The sequence below is a fragment of the Bipolaris oryzae genome (assembly GCF_000523455.1).
Source record: "Bipolaris oryzae ATCC 44560 unplaced genomic scaffold scaffold_158, whole genome shotgun sequence".
NCBI lineage: Eukaryota > Fungi > Ascomycota > Dothideomycetes > Pleosporales > Pleosporaceae > Bipolaris > Bipolaris oryzae.
In genome coordinates, this window is record NW_006911434.1 from 21,360 (window position 1) to 37,542 (window position 16,183).

At 50.2% G+C, this 16,183-nt stretch overlaps 7 protein-coding genes across 7 annotated transcripts; 3 read left to right on the forward strand and 4 right to left on the reverse strand.

Annotated features, from left to right (window-relative positions):
• Positions 1–384: 384 nt before the first annotated feature.
• COCMIDRAFT_104633 (uncharacterized protein) lies at positions 385–2,290 on the reverse strand (the record flags this gene model as incomplete). Its single annotated transcript, XM_007693274.1, has 3 exons — positions 385–635; positions 712–2,154; positions 2,209–2,290. The coding sequence occupies 3 exons, from the start codon at positions 2,288–2,290 to the stop codon at positions 385–387; spliced, it is 1,776 nt and encodes a 591-aa protein (XP_007691464.1).
• A 387-nt stretch (positions 2,291–2,677) lies between these two features.
• On the reverse strand, positions 2,678–3,204 carry COCMIDRAFT_29289 (uncharacterized protein; the record flags this gene model as incomplete). The annotated part of the gene is made up of 2 exons (XM_007693265.1): positions 2,678–3,005; positions 3,119–3,204. 2 exons carry the CDS (start codon positions 3,202–3,204, stop codon positions 2,678–2,680), a joined length of 414 nt encoding a protein of 137 aa, XP_007691455.1.
• A 1,236-nt stretch (positions 3,205–4,440) lies between these two features.
• On the forward strand, positions 4,441–6,370 carry COCMIDRAFT_8337 (uncharacterized protein; the record flags this gene model as incomplete). Its single annotated transcript, XM_007693260.1, has 2 exons — positions 4,441–4,767; positions 4,817–6,370. 2 exons carry the CDS (start codon positions 4,441–4,443, stop codon positions 6,368–6,370), a joined length of 1,881 nt encoding a protein of 626 aa, XP_007691450.1.
• A 967-nt stretch (positions 6,371–7,337) lies between these two features.
• Positions 7,338–9,001, forward strand: COCMIDRAFT_29291 (uncharacterized protein; the record flags this gene model as incomplete). Its single annotated transcript, XM_007693266.1, has 5 exons — positions 7,338–7,410; positions 7,466–7,694; positions 7,756–7,786; positions 7,853–8,333; positions 8,418–9,001. The coding sequence occupies 5 exons, from the start codon at positions 7,338–7,340 to the stop codon at positions 8,999–9,001; spliced, it is 1,398 nt and encodes a 465-aa protein (XP_007691456.1).
• Positions 9,002–9,260: 259 nt separating this feature from the next.
• Positions 9,261–10,646, reverse strand: COCMIDRAFT_39870 (uncharacterized protein; the record flags this gene model as incomplete). Its single annotated transcript, XM_007693269.1, has 2 exons — positions 9,261–10,320; positions 10,378–10,646. The coding sequence occupies 2 exons, from the start codon at positions 10,644–10,646 to the stop codon at positions 9,261–9,263; spliced, it is 1,329 nt and encodes a 442-aa protein (XP_007691459.1).
• A 517-nt stretch (positions 10,647–11,163) lies between these two features.
• On the forward strand, positions 11,164–12,952 carry COCMIDRAFT_8340 (uncharacterized protein; the record flags this gene model as incomplete). The annotated part of the gene is made up of 6 exons (XM_007693261.1): positions 11,164–11,275; positions 11,377–11,722; positions 11,780–11,792; positions 11,841–11,900; positions 11,944–12,678; positions 12,728–12,952. 6 exons carry the CDS (start codon positions 11,164–11,166, stop codon positions 12,950–12,952), a joined length of 1,491 nt encoding a protein of 496 aa, XP_007691451.1.
• A 522-nt stretch (positions 12,953–13,474) lies between these two features.
• COCMIDRAFT_104591 (uncharacterized protein) lies at positions 13,475–14,002 on the reverse strand (the record flags this gene model as incomplete). Its single annotated transcript, XM_007693275.1, has 1 exon — positions 13,475–14,002. One exon carries the CDS (start codon positions 14,000–14,002, stop codon positions 13,475–13,477), a length of 528 nt encoding a protein of 175 aa, XP_007691465.1.
• Between the last annotated feature and the right edge of the window lie 2,181 nt (positions 14,003–16,183).

Sequence of the window (16,183 nt, forward strand, 5' to 3'; positions counted from 1 at the left end):
ACTTGTGCAATGGGCATGGACTAAGTGCATGTCACGGTATCTGCCAGATGAAGCTACAGGGTAATACATACTGAGATACTAACTCCAGAACAGTCACGTTACACTCGTGCCCAAGCGCGTATATACACATTTTCATGTGAAAAATTCTGAGATATTCAACATGACTTTTTTTTTTGGTGCAGACAAAGCCTACTACTAAATCTCACACACCCGCCAGTCCCTTCATCACAAAAAACTTCACTCAAGCAATCATCGCAAAGACAATGTCTATCCAGTCGATAAATTCGAAAAGCACTTTCGTTCTAGTACTATACAACCCATGCGTATCATGACAAGTAAAAAAATATCATCCCCTTGACCTCAAAAAGGCGAGGGAGTAACATATTAAGAAGTAAAGTGAGGAGCATTAAGGACGATACCCATGGAAAGACCACCAATCGTACCAGCAATGGGAATGGTCATGATCCAGGAGAAGACGAGGAGACCAACACGCTGCCAGTTGACAGCCTTATAAGTACCGTTGCAGAGACCGACACCGACTGTGGCACCAGTGATGCACATGGAGGTTGAGACGGGGAGCGAGTATTGCGAGAAGATGAGGACGGTAAGAGCGGCACCCATTTCCATGGAGCAACCTGGGAGCGAGTTAGTAAAAATGATGCGAGAAAAAAAAGAGGAGGGGGGGGAAGTGTTGTTTGGGGAGAAACATACCTCTGCTGGGAGAGTGGTAGGTGATCTTGTTACCCATGACCTTCATGATGTTGTAACCGTAGGTGATGAGACCGAGAGACAGGGTGGCAGAAAGGACAGCGAGTTGCCAGATGGGGACGGGAGCCTTGGAGCGGGAAGCCTCGCCGGTGTTCCAGGCGCTGTAGATGACAGCCCAGGGACCGACAGCGTTACCGATATCGTTGGCACCGTGAGCGAAAGAGGCAGTACAGGCAGTGATGACTTGGACGAAAGAGTAGGTGTGCTCGACCTCGTTGGGGTACTTCTTGGCGTGGCCGTAGACACGCTCCATACGCTTTCCTTCGGGAGTACCGTGGATACCACTCTGAGCAGCGTGGATGTCGTAGTTTACACCGTAGAGAGCACCGACGACGAGCTGGGCGGGAATGCGCTTGAGAGTGATGATCATGTTCTTCTTCTCGTAGATTTCACCAGTCTCGATCTTGTTCTCGTGGAGGTAGCGCATAGCCCAGGCGAGAGGTCCAGTCTTAGCCCTGAGCTTGGCGTGGAAGCGGTCCTCACCTTGCTGAACGAGCTCCTTGTAAGTAAGCTGGCGCTGCTCCTGAACGACGGTACCCTTCTCAGCACCAGTGCCAATCTCAGAGTCGCTGTTGTTGTGCTCGAGGGTGATCTCATCATCGTCCTGTACGACAGCGTAGTCGGGAACAACGGCAGCGTCGGCGTTGTCTTGAGCGGGACGCTTGAACAGAAGAGGTCCCTGAAGTGCGTGCCACCAGCGTACATTGGCGTCACGCTTAACGACCTTGGCGTGAAGGTAGGGGACGAAGAAGAGGAAGGATAGGGCGGCGAGACCGACACCGCAAGACATGGTGACGGTAGCGACATACCACGCGGGCTTCTTGTTAAGACCGAGGTTGGGCGATCCCTTGTAGACGATGGACAGTGTGCAAATGGTTCCAGCAATGAGGAAGAAGAAGGGAGCGGTCCAGATGGCCCATGGAATGGGGTTCTTGCGGATGTGGACAATGAGCTTGATCAACATGAAGATGATTGCACCGAAGCATCCAGAGGCCAAGGGAGCCATTCCGAGACCAGCAAAGATAGCACCGAGACCCTTGCCCTTGTTCCATCCCCATTGGACTTGAGAAGCACCTGCGACAGCAACACCGACACCAGCAACCGAGGAGATGAGCGAGTAGGACGACGAGACGTGGGCAGAGTGCTTAGTGCACCACATGACCCAGAGAGAGGCACCAGCGAGGGCACAGGTGAATGCCAACATTTGGACACCAGCATCACCCTTGAAGGCGCTGGTAGGGATGATACCGTTCTTGATGGTATCGGCGGTACGGGCACCGACAGTGATGGCACCCACCATCTCGAAAATGGTACCCAGGATCATGGCCTGGCGGTAGGAAACTGAACGGGAGGAAACAGAAGTAGCCCAAGCGTTGGCAACATCATCTTTGAAAAAGTTAGCATTGTATCCTATGGGTGCTTGGGCGACTTGGTACGTACTAGCACCGTTGTTGTATGCATCGAGCATGGCAAAGAAGGTGCCTATGGCAAAGACATAGTTGTACTGCGTGAGACGCGGCATCTTGGCGGATCCTCTCTGGATACAGGCTGCGTGTGAGCAAGTGAGGAGTGCTGAGATGATGATCAAAAGAGAGATTGGGTCAGATGTATATATATGCCCATATCACATTTTCGGCCATGTACGGTGCTTCCAGGCCGTATTCGTCGGGACCACCCCAGCAACCTCAGGGAACGAACTATACCTACAGAATGACACTGCATGCAAGAAAGTTGCATGCCTTAGTCGGCCGCCACTCAAAAGGCGCAACGTGAGAGGTCCTGCCAAGAGAACGTGTGCTCAAAGCAGGCCTCTCATTGGCAACATGTGTGGAGCGTGAGAATGTTGACATGCTTCTCGGTTTTGATCAGACAGAAAAGAGACATCAAGCCGATGCCAACACCTCCTCTGTCACTTGGGCGGGCCTTGGCTGTAGCTTGGCAGGCATGGCGGCGGACCGGCGGGATAGAGCTGAGTGTAGTCCACCTGGCCAATGAGCGCGAACGATACTAGAACGTGGGCTCGCTTGTGGCCGCCCGTCATCTCTTTGGAATCCATCTCACCAGCGTTGCGGTTCTTCTCCAATGGTTTCCCCACGTGTATCTCCCGACGGGACTTCTGGAAAATATCGATGGCGTTCACTGGATGGTCTCGACGTTGCAACGGAGCACGCCGAGCCTGGTGGCCCCCGTCCTTCACCCTATCCCGGCCCTGGGCTCTTATCCGAGCTGCGCCTTCACTATGCTATACGATACCCTACCCTACTACCCATTGTGTGGGCGCCGAGGTAGTGCATCCTTCTGCTGGTCTGCCTCGCTCCTACCCTCCACCCACCCACGGTCGGAAACGTACGCAAGACGTCTCATTGCCCAAATCTCGGCTTGGCCGAAGTTCTGCCAGTGATCGACAATCCAGTCAGAAGTGAGCAAAACCTTCATCGAGGCTCCTTGTGGGGGGCCAATGATGGCTCGGCTGGGCTACTGGGATACTTGGCTGTGGTAGCGGTACTGGGCGCAATCAAGGTGAGTTGCGGGGGTCACCGACAGCGTGGATGACGAGCACTGAGGTGCTGGGCCTGAGGCTTTATGGGTTTCGTCGGCATCAACAAAAGGCCCGCAGCCAAGGGCCCATGCCGAAAGGATGGAGCCTGCACTAGCTGCGAAACCGCGTCTTTGGTGAAGGTGAGGATGTACTAGTATCAAGCAGTAAAGTAGCACCACTCCAAGTCGTAACCTGCATGTGACGCTATCCCCAATCGCATGTGTTGGACCCAGATTGGGCGAACTACTCGTTCATCTTCAAACCGCCTACGCGTTGTGATCGACAGTCGATATCGAGCAGAGGAGCACGAGTTACTTACTCTGAAACTCTAACGCGTCGGCGCCGAAGCCAGTGCTCATGTAGTAAGCATACCGCCCATTTCCCCGCAAGACGCTCACGTAATCCTAAACGTTGTCTTTGACCACCGCCATGTGAGAAAAAAGAAAGGTTGTTCACGTTAGGACGAAGAGGTAGGTAGGTTGTATGTATTGCGGGATGCTCAAAGTTGAGGAGCGTTGGAAGAAGCTTCTTGCCAATGATTCGGAACGTCGGAACTTCGGAACCGCTGGAAACCGCCACCCATAACAACATAGCCAGCGACTCATGAGCAACGAGCTCTAGAAAAACTGCTCAATCACTTGCTTTTAGCATGTAAATACACACATTTATTTTTACATTCCCCAGATCGACTTCCCCGAAGCCATGTCGTCCGCTTAAGCTCGCGGGGTAAAACATGGAGTGTGGAGATGCCATGTCAGCCCACGCGCCAGTGTGCCGATATCCGGTCCCTCGAGCTTGAAAGCCTTTACCAAGCTTCATTATCAAGCCTCAGGATTCCTGAGCCCGTCAAGTTCTTACCGATGACTCCAATTTCCCAGGTAAGCATGTCCATGCTTGGCGGGGTCGGAGGCTCTTTGGCCATTCCGTCACCAGGTGGGGAGAAGGCGTGCTTCCCTATCTATGCACGACGGAAACCCGATAGCGGCATAACCGAGATGATGCCATGAGCCACTCACAGACATATGTACATTATGTATTTCAGCCTGGGAAACGTTGTACAAGCCAGGAACATCAAAGTGTCGCCACCTCAGACACCATTGCTACTACCCAACACTCGCCATTAATATCTAGCAATGGCGCGAAACTCAGTAATCCCTGATGCAGACAAAACAACGCCAGAAGCCAGGGCAGCGACATCCACTCAACGCGTTGCGCAGCTTACAGGGCACCTCGCACCCCCAGCAGAAACGGAGAATGTGAATACACCTAATCACCCAAGCCTGAACATACCATACCCCGTTTCAAGATTCCAGATTGATCCTAATCGCCACATTGACCGTGTGCGAGAGATCAAAGTCGGTGTGATTGGTGCTGGGCTCTCAGGCATTAGTGCTGGTATCTTGCTGCCGGCCAAGGTCCCTGGTCTTCAGTTGACCATCTTTGAGAAGAATAGCGACGTGGTAAGTTTACACTTCACCACACATCTCTGCGTTTTTAACAAAATTCTAGAGCGGGACATGGCTGGAAAACACTTATCCTGGAGTGCGGTGTGATATACCTGCTCACGTCTATCAATCGACCTTTTCGCCAAACACCCAATGGTCCGAGATTTTCGCCCAGGGTGCTGAGATCCGTGACTATTGGCAAGAGCAGGCGAGGAAGCATGATGTGTACAAGTATGTCAAACTGCGACATCGCGTTGACGAAGCAGAATGGGACAATTCCAAGTCCCAATGGAATCTACAGGTGCATAATCTCGAAAACGGCCAGACATCAACCGAGACGTTCGACTTTGTCATCGCCGCAGTCGGAAGATTTAATGCATGGAAGCTGCCCAATTACCCTGGCCTGGACGAGTATCAAGGTCACTTGAGACACACATCGAACTGGGACAATTCTTTCGACCCCAAGGGCAAAAAGGTTGCGGTTATTGGAAACGGCGCAAGTGGCATTCAGGTCGTACCAAACCTGCAACGGATATCCAAACATGTCACACACTTTGTGCGAAATCCCACATGGATTGCAACATCATGGGCGGGCGACGAGCGTACCTTTGAGCCACAGCCATATCCTGAAGAAAAGCGCAAGTCGTTCCAGGATCCCCAAACGTACCTGAAATTCCGCAAAGAACTGGAGGATAGATATTGGAGAGGATTTCGCGGAATGGTGCGCGGCTCTAAAGAAAACGCTGGAATAAAGGAGCAGTTCACCGAGGTTATGAAGAAACGCACCGCAAAGAAACCAGAACTTCTAGATGGTCTAATCCCAGACTTCTCGCCGCATTGCAGGCGCTTGACACCCGGGCCAGGTTACCTTGAGTCACTCACCGAAGACAATGCTGAACTGGTTAAAACACCCATCAAACGCTTCACGCCCACTGGCATCGAAACAGTAGATGGGAAGCATTATGAATTCGATGCTATATTTTGCGCTACAGGAGCAAATACGGATCTGGTCCCTCCATTTCCCATCAAAGCAAATGGCGAAGATCTGAACAAAGCCTGGAAACCCGATGGAAAATGGGGCTTCCCATACACATACATGGGACTTGCCACTCCTGGATTCCCGAATCTCTTTTTCTTGGCTGGTCCCCATGCCACAGGGCCCTCTGGCACCGTCCCACAAGGTGTGGAAACATCACTCGCCTATTTCGCCAAAGTCTTCCGCAAGGTCTCTTCTCAAGGAATCAAGTCTCTTGCACCATCGAAAGAAGCCACTGACGACTTTGTCGACTACTGCGACGCTTTTTTCCCAACTACAGTGCTAACAGATAACTGCTCATCGTGGAATAATGGCGGTCTCCCTGGTCAGCGCATTCACGGGCTTTGGCCTGGCTCAGCAGCTCACATTACTATCATCAGACGCGAACCACGCTGGGAAGACTGGGAGTATGAAAGAGAGGACAAAGGCAACCGATTCACGTACTTTGGCAATGGGTACACGCAAGCTGAACTGGATCCATCGGTGGACATCACCTCCTACCTTAAGCCACCTCAAGACGTCGACCTAAGAAATCTTCACGAACTTTGGTGGGATCTCCCAGGCTCGCAGAAGAAGAATTGAACGGTTTCTCATTCCGTGGCTCCGCTCCTTTTGCATACCGTACATACTTTACTTTGCACCAACTATAGACTCTGATCAATACAAACTCTCTATCCCCATCATCTCTGTGCCTCCCTACGTCTTGACCGCTTCTTCCCTCGCACACCCAAAAAAAACAGCGCGTAGACTCACCACTACAAATATACCTACTAACATGACTAACATTACCTTCTTCTCCATCCGCCCGTGCAGTACGGTACTACCATCCACAGTAATACCTCCAATCACGACATTTCCCTATCTATTCCGTCATCCTCCCCATCTCCACCCCACCCCCCTACCTACTCCAACAGCAACCCCCCCGCGCTCTCCTCTGCCCCGCCCTGACATACCCGTCAGCAAACGAACACCTCCCCTTGGCCACAACTGCAAAATGGCGTGCTGTCCGCCCATACTGTCGCCAACGTACTACTTTCCCACCCGGAATCGGCCCGACTCGGTACGTGCAAGTAGTCCGCTGCTCACATGCGGAACCAACGGAGCATGTGCGGCGCAAGGGAACAAAAGAAAAATTAAAGTTTGCCGAAATTCGGAAGTATTATTATTTGTTATGTGGTTGCGGAAGTGAAAAATGATTAACTCGGCCGGTGGAGTGTTCTCTCTCTCTGTGTGTGTGTGTGTGTGTGTGTGGATGTGAGCGGAAAAGCACGTCACAGCGACCTAGTATTCGCACATCTGGTCAGGGCATGGGGCTAGGCTTTTTGGTCGCGCGCGAGACACGGGATATGGAGGCGGGATATGGATGAGTTAGTTGGGTTTGGAATGATGCTTGTTATTTGTTATCTTGAGTAGATAGATAGGAGGGGGATCTGCCTGGATTCTTTTTTTCTTCTCCTTCTTCTTGACAGGAAGGACTACTGGGTTTGTCCACTTTGTTGTTGTCTTCTTTTGCAAAACGGATATATACATATATACGATTTGTTCAACTATGGCGGACGATCACAAGGTTTCGTCGATAGAATCGGCAAGTGATGTTAAATATGGGAAAAGGGATCATCCAGGTTCGTCGTGCTTTTCAATGTTTTGTTTGTTTCGAAATATCTAATGTTAGTACAGTGCGATGGTACCGCTCTACATTCTTCAACATCACAATTCTCGGACTCTGCAACTTCAGCGCGCCGGGAATATGGGGTGCGATGAATAGTCTGGGTGCTGGAGGCGCCCAATCGCCGCATCTCGTGAACGCAGGAAATGCGCTTACGTTCTGCTTGATGGTGGTTAGTTGTTACTTTAGCAGCGTGCTTGTAAAGTACATCGGGATCAAGGGTGCTTTGATTTTTGGAACGTGAGTTGCTCTCTTTCCAGCCCAATGCCATTCCTTTACATTCAAACTAACGTTGTTTTAGAATTGGATATGCGCCATACGCAGCTGCTCTCGTAAGTCCCATCTTTTTCACATTTTTTTCTGTCTGCCAGTACATGTGATGCTGACAGTACACATAGTACACAAACAACAGATACGGCACAGAATGGTTCGTCTACCTCGGTTCCTCCCTCTGCGGTATCTCCGCAGGCGTCTTCTGGATGGCCGAAGCCGCAATCGCAATCGCATACCCCGAACCCTGGAACAAAGGAAAAGCCCTCGGATACTGGCTCACGTACCGTCTCGGAGGCCAGATTCTCGGCGGCGCAATCAATCTTGGGTTGAATTCGAAACGTGACAAAGCTGGCAAAGTCACATATACTGTTTATCAGATTTTCATTGCGTTGCAGTGTATCGGACCGGTTGTAGGCTGTTTTTTGAATAGTCCTGATAAGGTAGAGAGAAAGGATGGCAAGAAGGTGGAATTGAAGATTGCAAAGGATCCGTGGTTTGAGATTAAGGAGACGGGGAGGTTGTTTTTCACGAGGAGGTTTCTCCTCATTGTGCTGTGGATTGGGCAGGCTGTGTTCGCTGAGGCAGTCTTTTTTACCTACTTGGCTCGTAAGTTACACTTTTGTTTCCCTCGAAACCCTCTTTTTCTTTTATTTTGAAAGCAAAAAGCTAATCAATTTTTTACAATTATAGTCTGGTTCTCAGTCCGCGCCCGAGCCCTTGGTTCCTTCCTCTCAGGCATCATTGCCGTGATCTGCGGTAACCTTCTCGGCACCTACCTCGATCGCACCTCCATTGCGCTACGAATTCGCGCCCGTACTTCCTTCGCCGTCATCGCCACGCTGCAGGGCGCATGGTGGATTTGGGCCACTGTTCTCGTCACGGAGTTCCGCGACTCACGACCAACCTACGACTGGGTATCTGATGGCTTCGGCCGTTCCTTTACAGTCTTCATCTTCCTGACCATCGGTTTCCAAATCAACTACCTGTTCCTGTACTTTGTCATTGGTAATCTGGCGGAGAATGAAGAGGAAGTTATTAGATATGCGGCGCTTCTCAGAGGCACGGAGAGCGCGTGGCAGGCGGTCAGTTATGGTATCACCAGTATCAAGATTTTTGCAGAGGTGGGAGCGATTTACTGGAATTTCGCATTGTGGGGAGTCTCGCTTTTGCCGGCGTGGTTGGTAATCAAGGAGTTTGGCAAGAAATTGACGGCGATTGAGCAGGTGGATTCGGGGGTTGTTGCGAAGGATGCAACGCCGGAGGTGGGAAAGTAAGGGATAGTAGTGAGACTTGGTAGAACGGTGTTAGAGCGAGAACTGCCAGTGGGTATTGTAGATTTGAGAATAGAAATGCATTCGTAATACTATTTTCCGCGTGGAAAACTGTTAGGCACTCTTTAGATCATTGCAACCTCAAGCAAATACCTAAACAACTATATAAACGACCTTGGTATTGAACAAGATGCACTATACCGCCAACGCCTATGTCAATTTTTCCGTATTACCAATTGAATGCAAAGATTCCCCTTAGTCATCAGTCAAGCACAGCTACCAATCTTCCTCCACTAATCTCTCTCCTCCGCATTCTATTCAGTCCCTCATTAATCTCACCCAGACCCTTTACAACCCCCACGACATCCGGCGGCACCAAGAGACCCTTGATCAACAGCCGCTCACACCAAGCACTAATCTCTTCACCTACCTCGGGTACCTCATGATAAAGCTTTATAGGGACACTATGCAATGCCACACCAGCCGGCACGTCCTTTTTAGGCAATCCGGTCATACCCACTAGATGCGAGCGAGTAATCTGCGGGCTTTCCCCAAGCGGGGTAGACGGTGGAGTTGGGGGTTTTGCCCCCGCGCGGTCCAAATGCTTAGCATGCTCGCTTGGATGCGCCAGGCTATGAAGGAGGTGCGTAGCCGTTTCCTTGCCGATTGTGTCGAAGCCAAAGCGTGCGCTGTTACCCGTGCTAGCCCGGATAATCTGTATTGCTCGCTGCGGATCGTGCGAATCGACAACCAGGTCGCTGCGGATGTGGTCGGTGTTTGAGAGTCTGAGTCCATGCTTCGCCGTGTCGACTACGGAGATGATTTTGAGGCCTGCGAGACGGGCGAGTTGCTTTGCTACGTGGGCGCAGGTTGAGCTGCCGCCCCAGACTACGAGGAAATCCCCGGGATTGGCACGTTCAGTGTGCGAGATGCTGGAGAGGCATTCTTGACGTATGTCTGCAGGAAGTACTTCAGGGTTTAGGTCTCGTACCATCTTGAGGAGATCAGGACCATTTTCGATACTGCTGAAGTTGACGCCCATGCATATTCCTAAGGCGAGGATGGCTGATACGAAAGCAACACCGAGGATGCTACCAGAGTTGATAGAAATATCTTTTGGGATCCTGATTGTGTTGAATGACGAAGCGATGCTGTATTGTTGATATGCAGCTTTGCGGAGATCGCGATAATCAGTGGACGGTACAGTTACAACATCGCCAGGCTTTAAACGCGACGATGTTTCGTCTCCTACTTTGATAACAGTCCCAGCGAATTCTCGACCTGCTATATATGGCAGTGTCGGAATTCCGAAACCAAAATCACTGTTGAATGTGAGATGGAGAGAAAACAGGAGCGGCGCCACCAGGTTCAAGGCTTACGGTGCTTTCCAGTCAATCGGATTCAGCCCAATCGCTTCAACCTTGATCAGGAGTTCATTCCCAAGTTTGATGGCTGGGGTAGCGTGACTGGTTGTGAGGTCATATGGCTGGCGGGCTGCATGTAACAGCAGTGCATGCTGTTCTGAAGGTGGTAGTGATACTAATGTTCTCTGTTGAAATTGGTTCTGTGTTCTCGCTCTCTTCCCAGGTGAGGATCTCGAAGGCGATTGCGCTGCGGAGCTTCGTGTGCGCTTCTTTGTTGATTCCATCGTTAGTTGTAACATCAATGGCTTCAGTGAGACATTTTAAGGTCATTCAAAGTTCCTGCACCCGCGCCAAAGTCATACTGTGTGAGTGTCTTGCCGACAGCCCCACGCATGTCGCGTCCCGTCATAAAGGTTCGTCATAGTGCGTCGTATGCTAGACAGGCTAAACATGCATTTGACCTGCGTGCGTGCGTCCCTGGAAAGAAGGCATTGGGTGGAGTAAGAGGGTTGTCGCCATGTTGGAGTAGTCTGGCGTGACACGGCAGCGGGGTAAGATGGCAGCGAAGGGCCGAACTATCATTACCAGAAATGTACTACAATAGTGGAGTAATTCCTATATCGGAGGAGAGCGTTGAGAAGTAGCGGTTCGGATTACTGTATCCTGGCTCGAGTGTTGTTAGAGTTTACAGATAAGCGATGGCGTTAAAGGCGGGTGAAATCACATCATCCGCCTCAACCTACTCGCATGTGCCTCGGCGAGATTGAACAGCCAAACTCCGGACACCTACAACCGCTAAACATGGCAAAAAGAAAGCGAGCAAATGGTGGTGAAGCTACGAAAAATGGGAGGCAAAAGAATGGCGACGACAAGCCTAAAAAGAAGTTGATCATAAATGCCTTTGTGGAAATGTGTAAGTCCAGGTTGATACACGCTACATCCTATCAGAATCAGTATACTTTGTATATGACAGTTGGAGAAAGATTTGGAGAACTAACTCTGGATTCTGTACAGGCAGTGGCCATCAGTCACCAGGGTTATGGAAACATCCTGACGACCGCTCTCATGAATTCAATAACATCGACCATTGGGTAGACCTTGCAAAGCTACTCGAGGAGGCCAAAGTCCATGGCGTCTTCATAGCTGATGTTCTTGGGGGTTACGATGTGTACAATGGCAATCTTGATGCAGCAATAAGGTCAGCTGCGCAGTGGCCAGTCAACGAGCCGCTAGCAGTTGTCAGTGCAATGGCTGCAGCGACCAAAAGCATTGGTTTTGGCGTGACAGTGTCGACTACTTATGAGCAGCCGTATCATTTGGCTCGACGACTATCTACTGTTGATCATCTGACAAAGGGCCGGTATGTTGCGAATATTCTTCTTCCCTATATACTGATTCAGTTACTGACTCTTGGCAGACTAGGCTGGAATGTAAGCAACTCCGACTCCGACCAAAGATACTCCTGTTAATTTTAGTAGATTGTGACAAGCTATCTGGACTCCGCTGCGAGGAACATGGGCATGAAAGAGCAGTTGCCAGTAGGTGTTCTTGCTGATAACAGTATGTCGCTGACTTGTGTAGCACGATGAACGCTATGCCCAAGCTGAAGAGTATGTCAAGGTCATGTATAAGCTTTTCGAGTCGTCTTGGCGAGACGATGCTGTTGTTCGAGATCTGAAGAAGAGTATGTTCTCTGATCCAGATCGGATCCGACAGATCAATCATAAGGGCAAGTACTTTGAGGTACCTGGTCCGCATATCTGCCAGCCTAGTCCACAACGGACTCCGTTGATCCTGCAAGCGGGTGCTTCGAAAGCAGGCAAATCTTTTGCGGCGCAAAATGCAGAAGCCATTTTTGTTTCTGCGCACGCGCCCATTGTGTGCAAAGGTAACATTGCTGAGATCAGGGAGATTGCATCGTCGCAGTTTGGAAGAGATGGGCGTTCCATCAAGTTTCTAGCTCTTGCAACTCCCATTATAGGCAGGACAGAAGAGGAGGCACAAGCAAAACTTGCGGAGTACAGGAAGTATGCGTCGTTAGAAGGTGCATTGGCACTTTTCTGTGGCTGGACTGGGATCGACCTGGGAAAGTATGGTGACGAAGAGGAGTTGCGCCACGTTGATAGCAATGCGGTGCGGTCTACAGTGGAGGGCTTCGCCCGTTTCTCGCCCGGTACATCCAAATGGACTAAGCACACAGTGGCAGAGCATATCAGCATTGGCGGAATCGGTCCTCTTTTTGTCGGAACTCCATCACAGATAGCAGACGGCTTCCAAACATGGGTCGACGAAGCCGATGTCGATGGGTTCAATATCGTAAGTCAACTTTCTTGTGAGCGTTGATATTGAACTAACACATGCACAGGCATATGCGCTCTTTCCTCAATCCTTCAAAGATGTTTCAGAACTACTGCTACCAGAGTTGAGAAAGCGTGGAATGTTTTGGGATGACTATGCAGTTCCCGGTGGTACTTACCGAGAGAATTTCTATGGAGCCAAGGGACAGACAGGTCCTCCGGACGAGCATGTTGCATCGACCTATCGATGGAAAGCGGGTGTCGATGCCAAAGACCATGTCATTCCAGAGTAAAATAAACAGTGCTAATCTTTACAACAAACACGATTTCTTCTGCATCTTTGGTATTACTAATCCGATGTGCAATACCTGATTTCAGTAAATAGCATGAAAACCATGTTGTTATCATTCGCTCACCACATATTGGGAAACATTTTGGACTTGAGGTCACCCACATTTTCTAACTGGCAACCACCAATATGGTTTCATTTTGTTACTTGATTAAAGAGTTTACATAGATCTGAACGTAAGCAGGATCTGGTAGAATAGGAACTAGAAATTAGGACAAGATGATTAAAGCCCTGCACACATTTGTTCCGTGTCACTGCGAGTTATAAGATCTTTTAAATTGACTGATAGCCTAAACAGTACATTCCAGCCACTCGGCAATTGCAAAAGATACAAAAATTGCGAAAAGTATGTATAAACGAATGTCCAAAAGCGCTCTTAACCCTTCCTACACATCCTCCACCCCCCAACCCTGTTCCTCCGCCTCCTGATTTTCAGCATCAATATCCAACTCTTTCGTGACTCCAACTAACAACCCTGGTAGAGAATAACAGACGCAGCGCGATTGACGTTGTTGCAAGATGTCGTCTGGCTACCCTCAATACCCTGGTGATGAAGCTTAGTTCCACGGCAACCCGACTGAGTATAGTAATCAGCAGTAGGATAAGGGTTCGCCGCGCGCTCCCTCCACAGCCAACCGCTGTAGAAATAAAAGTTGGAAGCGGAGACGCAAACACCGCATCCAAAGCCGGACGTGACAGCGGTTTTGGCGCCAGAGCATCCATTAGAGCTGTAACCCTGCCACTCGCGGCCGCCAGCTCGAGCTTCGAACCTTCCATGGGGTGCGGCGGGAGTGAGTTCGTCGGCGTCGATGGTGCACTGTGCGAGCTTTTCCATGCCGGCCCAGCCAGTGGTGTCGTTGAGGGACTGGTATTCGGCAAATTCTTCAGGGGTCCATCCAGGGCCGTCGGTGCAGGCTGCGAGGACTTGGCCGCTGGAGAGTGCGAGCACGACGGCTGCGACACTGAGGGTTTTCTTCCAACCGGAGGCGAACATTGTGATTGATGTTGGGGTTCTGAAAAGTTTTAGTTCTTTGGTCTTGGGATTGAGCTGTGAAGCTCAAATGCCGGTGGAATTTTACCGGTTAACTTGATGTGAATAGAAGCTGTGAGTTTTGAGGATGCGGGAATCAGATGCTGTGTGTTGTGAAGGAGAAAGAGACAACTGTGATTAATATTTATATTGAGTTGTCTATCGGAGTTCATCCTGATACCTGATTAACGACTTCTCTTTTGATACATACCATGACACCACTGGCTTGGCATGTGTGGTACGTAGAAGACCTTTTTGCTCCTGAAGGATCTCACGATAGTTCCCTGCGATACAATTCTGAGCATCTTCATCTCCATTGTGCGCTGTGTAAGCCTGCACGTGAGTTTATTCAGCTGCAACGCCAAGCAGTATGGAAGTTAGGTTTCGGAGAGGTGTTGTTGGCGCGTTGGGACTAGAGGCAAACGGGTAGTTTATAATGTAGAACTAGGCTTACTAACGCAGATCATGGTAAGGCGCACAACACGTTTTGTCGTATAGCATTTGGAACATGAATGAACTTTGCGCCATAGCTCAATTCACTTGTTTGTTATGCTAATAAAAAATAAATGTACATATGCCAAGTGTCCGCGGAGCCACATAGGTTATAGTCCACGGAGCTTGGTGTAGGAGTATTTAGGATATGCTCCATGCAGCTATGAGTTGGCCATGGGGCTTCGGACGACCGTGCAAATTGCGTTCCCAATGCGTCTTGCTCCCTATGCAACCACCTGTAATAGTTGAGCCTAAGGACCAGTGACAAGAGCACCTATCCGAGGCATTGTGCAGCCAATTTTCAGACATTGTTCCAGAAATACTTCAGGAACAGGTTGCCTTGTGTTGGTTTGAAGAAAACAGTGTATTCGATGGGTTGTGCCGAGGCACACGAGTTGTCTAGATGCTCGACCGCAAATTGGCGGTATTAACCTTTGGACCCAGTTCGTATCTGTGCAATGTTAAAGTGGATGAATAAGCCCCTGACCTTTTGTGTTGCGGTCAATGGGAGTCCAGACTCATGAATTCTAGGCCTGGGGAGCGATGAAGTGTCAAACCTTCGAGGCCTTGCCGTTTCCCTGCCCGGTAAAGCCTGTTGCCATGTGAAAATCAATGAGATAGTGTGGAGAGAACCAGAGCCATGTGGCTACCACGTCCGGGCCGAGCAGGAAGTGACTATTGCGGATTTGGATAGATTGTGCTCCGGAGATCCACAATACGATCGGTTCCGAAACTTAAGCAAGGTGGCCTTACGGGTCTTACTTATTTCGTATCGGAGCCACTGCGATGCGCTAAGTCGACAAAGGGCCCCTGGTAATCAGTAGCCGCAAATACAGGAAACTCCAGCCTAAAACTATTATAACTATTAATAACATTTTGGCTTCCATGCTGTAGAGAAATAAAAGATCAGTATATTGCATGCTCGGATGGTTGAGGACACTCAACAAGGATACCGTGGGTCGTCTTCCCAGAGCCGGATGAGTATTTGCTAATTTGCATTAAGGGGTTGTTCCCCAGCGAGAAAAAAAAATCCTAATATTAGAACCAAATGACTCTAGTTGAAGCATGCAGAATCGTACCAGCCAAAGGCATGCATCTGGTCAAGTCGTGGAATGTGTGTGTAGAAGCAATGGCAAGATGCAAATGTGAATGTCGAGAGGGCGGAAGGGCCGCCTGCTGCTAGCGTTACGTCAGTGCGGTCGACGGGCAAACATTTTGTGAACATCGCGCAACACGACTCTTGCACACAATTGCAGCGGCCCAGTCTCGCCTCGCCAAACCGGACAAGTGGCGACATGGCCAAAAGAAAACGCAGTGCTTTCGACGACCGGCGTCCAGTCGATGTCGGGTTGGGCGCGACTTTGGCGCACATGCGCGGCGAAGATGAGCCAGACGAAGCTACGGAAGGCTGGACAGTCGTCGGCAAGAGAAGAAAGCATCACAATTCACGTGACTCTGCATCGCCCTCTCCCTCTCCCACCCAAGATGCCTCAGGCGCGCGCAAGGACGAAGATCTGTCCAAGGAGGAGCGCAGGAAAGAACGAAAGCTACAGAGGAGCTACCCGGCTATTGAGCACTCGCACCATGCACGCCTCAACTCGCATGTCAAGATCACAGACCTGCAGGCACTGGTGCTGTATCTACTTGCTGACG